The sequence below is a fragment of the Trachymyrmex cornetzi genome, unplaced genomic scaffold (assembly GCF_001594075.2).
Source record: "Trachymyrmex cornetzi isolate Tcor2-1 unplaced genomic scaffold, Tcor1.1 scaffold322, whole genome shotgun sequence".
Lineage (NCBI taxonomy): Eukaryota > Metazoa > Arthropoda > Insecta > Hymenoptera > Formicidae > Trachymyrmex > Trachymyrmex cornetzi.
The window spans coordinates 31,662-37,318 of NW_017297919.1; the positions used below are offsets into that span (position 1 = coordinate 31,662).

The following is a 5,657-nucleotide window of genomic DNA, read 5'->3' on the forward strand; positions in this document are numbered from 1 at the left end:
CCTTCACGGGGGAACGGCCGCGCGCTAAGCGCTCGTAACATCACTTATCTCGTCGTAGCGACCGCCACCACTGCCGCTCGCTAGAACCTAGAAAACACACAATTATACTTTCACCCGGCGTTCCCGATTTGCGTTTATTGTCTCGCAGTGGCGATAACGCGCGGTTCCGTCACGCAAAACTCGAGCACGACGCGGGCGCGTTCGCCACGACGGCACTGAACACGAAACGAGACGTCCAAGTTGAAACGAAAGAGGCTTTCGCCCTTCGCATTCTCATCTCTCTCGATCGAGATCCATCTCGTACCTTTGTTTGAGGATGCCAAGGAGATCAATCACCATAGATAAATCAAGCATAATCGAAATGTAGACGACGGCGAATAATTTCTTATATCCAATTCTTCTCTTCTTTTCTTTTCTCTTCTTTCTTTATTATTATATAACTTGGCTTTATCGACAGATATTTCGTTGTAGGTGGAGTGCTTTGCGATCGATCAAGTTGAATTGGACGAGGATCATCCCGAGTCGTCGAAATTCTTACTGACACCTGAAGATCCCGAACGTTCGGTGGATCCTGAGACTCAAGCGCGTCTCGAAGCACTTCTCGAAGCGGCCGGCATTGGGAAACTATCATCGGGTGATGGAAAGCACTTGCCTGACCACGAGGTTCTCCGTCGCTTAACATCGAGTGTTTCTTGTGCATTGGATGAAGCTGCAGCAGCATTAACACGTATGCGCAGTGACAATCCGCGTACACCGAACGAAAAGCGTTCTCTCATCGAGGCGTGCACCGACGGAGACGTCGGTACCGTTCGGAAATTATTAACGGAGGGCCGAAGTGTTCACGAGACCACCGAGGAGGGAGAAAGTCTACTCTCTCTGGCTTGCTCAGCTGGTTACTACGAACTTGCTCAGGTTTGCATCCAAATAATCATTCTACGATCCCTTTCCCTCCTAAGAACCAAGTTATTTCCAAAAAGATCGTACACATTGATCCTAATCTGGGAACCGTGTATGATATTTTAAGTTAGAAACGTGTTGAAATGCACCGAGTACGTGTGTGCGTGTGAATAAAAAATTTCCGGTTCACACATTTAACGTACAATCTTCATTGCGATATGTGCATGCGTGCGTGATGAGCCCCCGATTATGGATTTCATAAACTTGATCTCGTATAAATCTGTCTTTTTTTCTCAAAAAAAAAAAAAAAAAAAAAATCTCATGAAAGACACTATAGTGCCTCTCATAGGTAAAGACGTGTTCTAACCTTTCCTCATTTGTCATTTTGTTGATACGCATATTTTACCGTGTACACATAATATTATATACTTACTGTATTTGTGATAGGTGTTGTAATTAATATTAATAGTTTCGTTCGAATGGCTGTAATAATACATTGGTACAGTAATTCTCATTATGTAAAAAGATCAGAAAATAAATAATATCGGATGTATTATTCAGTAATGTTACGTATTGTGTATTGGCTGTAAGAATACGAGGTGTAAAAATAAAATCTCTGATTTGGCATGTGTTTAATAATTGTCGAAATAATTCAAATTTATTTATATTACATTTGTTGTTATTACAGTCACTCAGACAGTCAAAAAACTACTTATTTAACAGTGTACGATTGTTACTTCGTCTCGAAAATAAGGGGGTTCTAACTTAACTTTACTATCGAAGAAACTATTTTTGATACATTTATGTATTTTCAACTGTTCTTGAGTAACTACATTTTCGTGATATTTACGTGATTTACTTAATTAATAGTAATTAGCTAAAATTATTTTTAATTATTATGTAATTAACATGAGAGACTCACGAGAAATGTGTTCTTATGGAAAAATTCTTTAAAACGTAAATACATACATTCTTCAAGTCTCTTATATACATAAGAGACATTATATACATACATACTTCAACTTTTTTCCTTGTTTATCAAATTGTCATGTTAATCACGGACATGAAGTTGGCATTATAATTGTATATAGATACATATAATTGTGTAAGATAATTTATTTGAAATTAATTTCATAGACCGCGATAAAATTTTTCTGGCATTGCGTTTTTCTATGATACAGGTACTTTTGGCGATGAGTGCTAATGTAGAAGATCGTGGCATCAAGGGGGACTGCACCCCTTTGATGGAAGCTGCTAGTGCAGGGCATGTAGATATTGTATCTTTGCTGATTGCCCATGGGGCTGATGTTAATGCGCAGTCTACGTCAGGTAAAATTAAATCCAACCGTTTCTTGTATCTTTTATGTCGTAAAATCAACGATACATTAGCTTCTTAACACTATGTGTAAATATTATTGAGGTTATGTGGTGTCGTTTCGGTATTGTTACAAATATAATTATATTGATCAAAGGTAACACACCTCTTATGTATGGATGCGCCGGTGGACACGAAGAGGTTGTACGTGTCCTACTAAATTCGGGGGCCAATGTCGAGGATCACAATGAGAATGGTCATACACCTCTCATGGAAGCGGCAAGCGCTGGACATGTTCAAGTCGCCAAGATATTGCTTGAACACGGAGCTGGCATCAATACTCATTCCAATGAATTTAAAGAGTCCGCGTTAACGTTGGCCTGCTACAAGGGACACTTAGAAATGGTCCGTTTCTTGCTAGAAGCTGGTGCCGATCAGGTAACAATGAGATTGTTTCATCGTTCTCTCTGCAATGTGCAATAAAGATGAATATTAGATGAAATAGAATGCGATCTGATCTACAGATGATAAAATAATCGCATTGGTAGGGAAAACACCTGTCACATTCCATTGAACATACAGATAGGAAAGTTGCTGCATCTTCTCTTTTCTGGTCAGTTTCGAAAAAGGAAGAAATGCAACTTTTCTAATGGCATTCCTATGATTACTCCTCCGAAAACTATCTGCTTTCTAATGGGAAGTGAGCCTTGTTGGCTATTAATGTTTTAATTCATCGAGTAACTCGCTCATTAGTTGATATAGCGTCCCCCTATACTTATACTTTTAACTAACGCCATGTGAGTAGCGCCGCTTTGTTTCAAATTTTTTTAGTACAGTTTAAAGCCTTCCAGTATATAGGATCACATGACAAGAGATTGGAATGGAAAACATGTGATTTAAGTTTTTTCTTTTTTTTTTGGACGCGACCTAATAATTCTTAATTCAAATATTGATATTTTATAACTTTACAAATAATAGTGTTTCTATGCATTTTTACAGGAGCATAAAACCGACGAGATGCATACTGCCCTTATGGAGGCATCAATGGACGGTCATGTAGAAGTTGCTCGTTTACTCTTAGATTCAGGCGCCCAAGTAAATATGCCGACGGATAGTTTTGAATCGCCATTAACATTAGCTGCCTGCGGAGGTCACGTAGACCTAGCTATGCTTCTGATCGAACGTGGAGCAAATATCGAGGAAGTTAACGACGAGGGTTATACTCCGTTGATGGAAGCAGCGCGCGAAGGTCACGAAGAGATGGTCGCTTTACTTTTGAGCCAAGGTATGTATTGTTTGTTCGAATGAACATAATATAATGTTAAACCACAGGAATACAATGTAATGGATGTATTCAAAAAAGGTGCAAACATCAATGCTCAAACTGAGGAAACTCAGGAAACGGCGCTTACTTTGGCCTGTTGCGGTGGTTTTTTGGAAGTTGCCGATTTTTTAATCAAGGCGGGAGCGGATATTGAGCTGGGCGCATCCACTCCTCTAATGGAGGCTGCGCAGGAAGGGCACTTAGATCTTGTTCGATATTTACTGGAATCTGCGGCAGATGTTCACGCTCAGACGCAGACAGGAGATACAGCATTGACATACGCATGCGAGAATGGTCACACTGACGTTGCTGATCTTCTATTGCAATTTGGCGCTGATCTAGTATGCCTTTACTATAATTTTATAATACTCAACTCTTGTGCAAAAATTTATTCTTATATATTTTCCCATATCATCTCGTCTCGTTAAATTTCTCGTTTAATCTCTGTGCGAATTATTTATATCAATTCATTGTGTATTTAAGGAGCATGAATCAGAAGGAGGTAGAACTCCATTGATGAAAGCTTGTAGAGCAGGCCATTTGTGCACAGTTCAATTCCTCATCTCGAAGCGTGCTGATGTCAATCGACAAACGACAAATAATGATCACACGCCACTTTCCTTGGCGTGTGCTGGTGGTCATCTTGCAGTGGTTGAGTTACTCCTTGCACAATCTGCGAATCCTTTTCATAAACTAAAAGTAAGAAATTATCCTTGTACTTTGAAGTAATTGTACTTTTCAAGTAAATGTCATGTTTTTATGTGATTATTTCTGATTCATTTCAATTTGTTCATATATATATACGCTTTGAAATATACAAAAGTTCACAAAGATTTAATATGAACATGATATCTCAGTAAGATTGACACATTGCGTGATATACGATATTACCAATTTCTCAATTCTGTGCGACATTTGTACAGTATTTTAATATTTTCTATACAATTTTTTCAAGGCATTAATTATATTTGTATTGATATATAACCCAATGAAATAAATTATAGGATAACTCTACTATGCTGATAGAAGCGGCAAAAGGGGGTCACACTCCTGTTGTTCAACTATTATTGGATTATCCTCATAGTATTATGATGAGTGCTCCTCATAGTGCTGCACCTGCGCCCATGCTATTACCGCAACAACAACAACAACAACAACAACAACAACAACAACAACAACAACAAACAACAACAACTGCAACAGCAGCAGCAGCAGCAGCAGCAACCACAACAACAGCAACAACCACAACATATAAGTCATCAACAACACGTACCTCACTCTCAACAAACATCTACACAACCGCAGCAGCAGCAGCAGCAACAACAACAACAACAACAACAAGCCGCCGAGCAACAACAAGCGCAAAATCTTCAACCCAAACATAATACGCAAAAGTCATTGTTAAGAAAAAATCGATCAGTGACTATGATGCCCGATATGAGCCTTACTTCTGCCGAAGCGCAACAAGTTCGTTCACAGCCCGCAGGAGAATCAACCACTACTATTAAGGACGATACCAATATTCTTGATAAAGGCAGTGGGGGTTTTACAAGTTTGTCAGAACCTAATATTAGTCTTAGTCCGACGCCAGCAGCGTCAACGCAAGTGATACATGTCAGCGAAAGTCGGAAAGCTGTAACTAGACAAGAGCAAATCCTTCACAAGCAACAAATACTTGAAGAACTGCAAGTACGTCCTTTGCACTAATTCTCGACAAAGTTCCTCGATATATTTAAAAACATAAAACACATTGTAAGAAGCTTTGATTAACTGTAACAGCATTTATACGTACTTAACTCGTCTAAATATAATTATCTTTTTATATATTATATGAGCCGTTTATTTTGAAAGTGACCTAAATCCATTAAAAAAAAAAAATGTTTATGACAGCTAACTTCAAGTTGTACACGCTACTACAAAAGTCAACAACAAAACATTGACAAATGGACTTAAGCCACTTTCAAAATAAACGGCTCATATATACGCAGACATAAAATCCAAATAGACAAAAAAAATGTTCAAATATAAAGGCCCGTCTACAATACACGGAGTAAGAAGTAAGAGTAAGAAATTGACCAATCACAGTCGAATGTGAGAAGAATAATCGACTGTGATTGGTCA

General features: G+C 38.6%; 1 protein-coding gene across 1 annotated transcript in view; it reads left to right on the plus strand.

Moving 5' to 3' along the window:
• Window positions 1-5,657, plus strand: part of mask (multiple ankyrin repeats single KH domain) — a 27,364-nt gene that overhangs the window by 6,682 nt on the left and 15,025 nt on the right. The window contains 8 exon segments of the mRNA XM_018510018.1: window positions 472-912; window positions 2,079-2,226; window positions 2,370-2,650; window positions 3,212-3,497; window positions 3,576-3,877; window positions 4,020-4,235; window positions 4,541-4,720; window positions 4,722-5,225. Of these exon segments, the coding sequence (XP_018365520.1) occupies window positions 472-912; window positions 2,079-2,226; window positions 2,370-2,650; window positions 3,212-3,497; window positions 3,576-3,877; window positions 4,020-4,235; window positions 4,541-4,720; window positions 4,722-5,225 (2,358 nt within the window).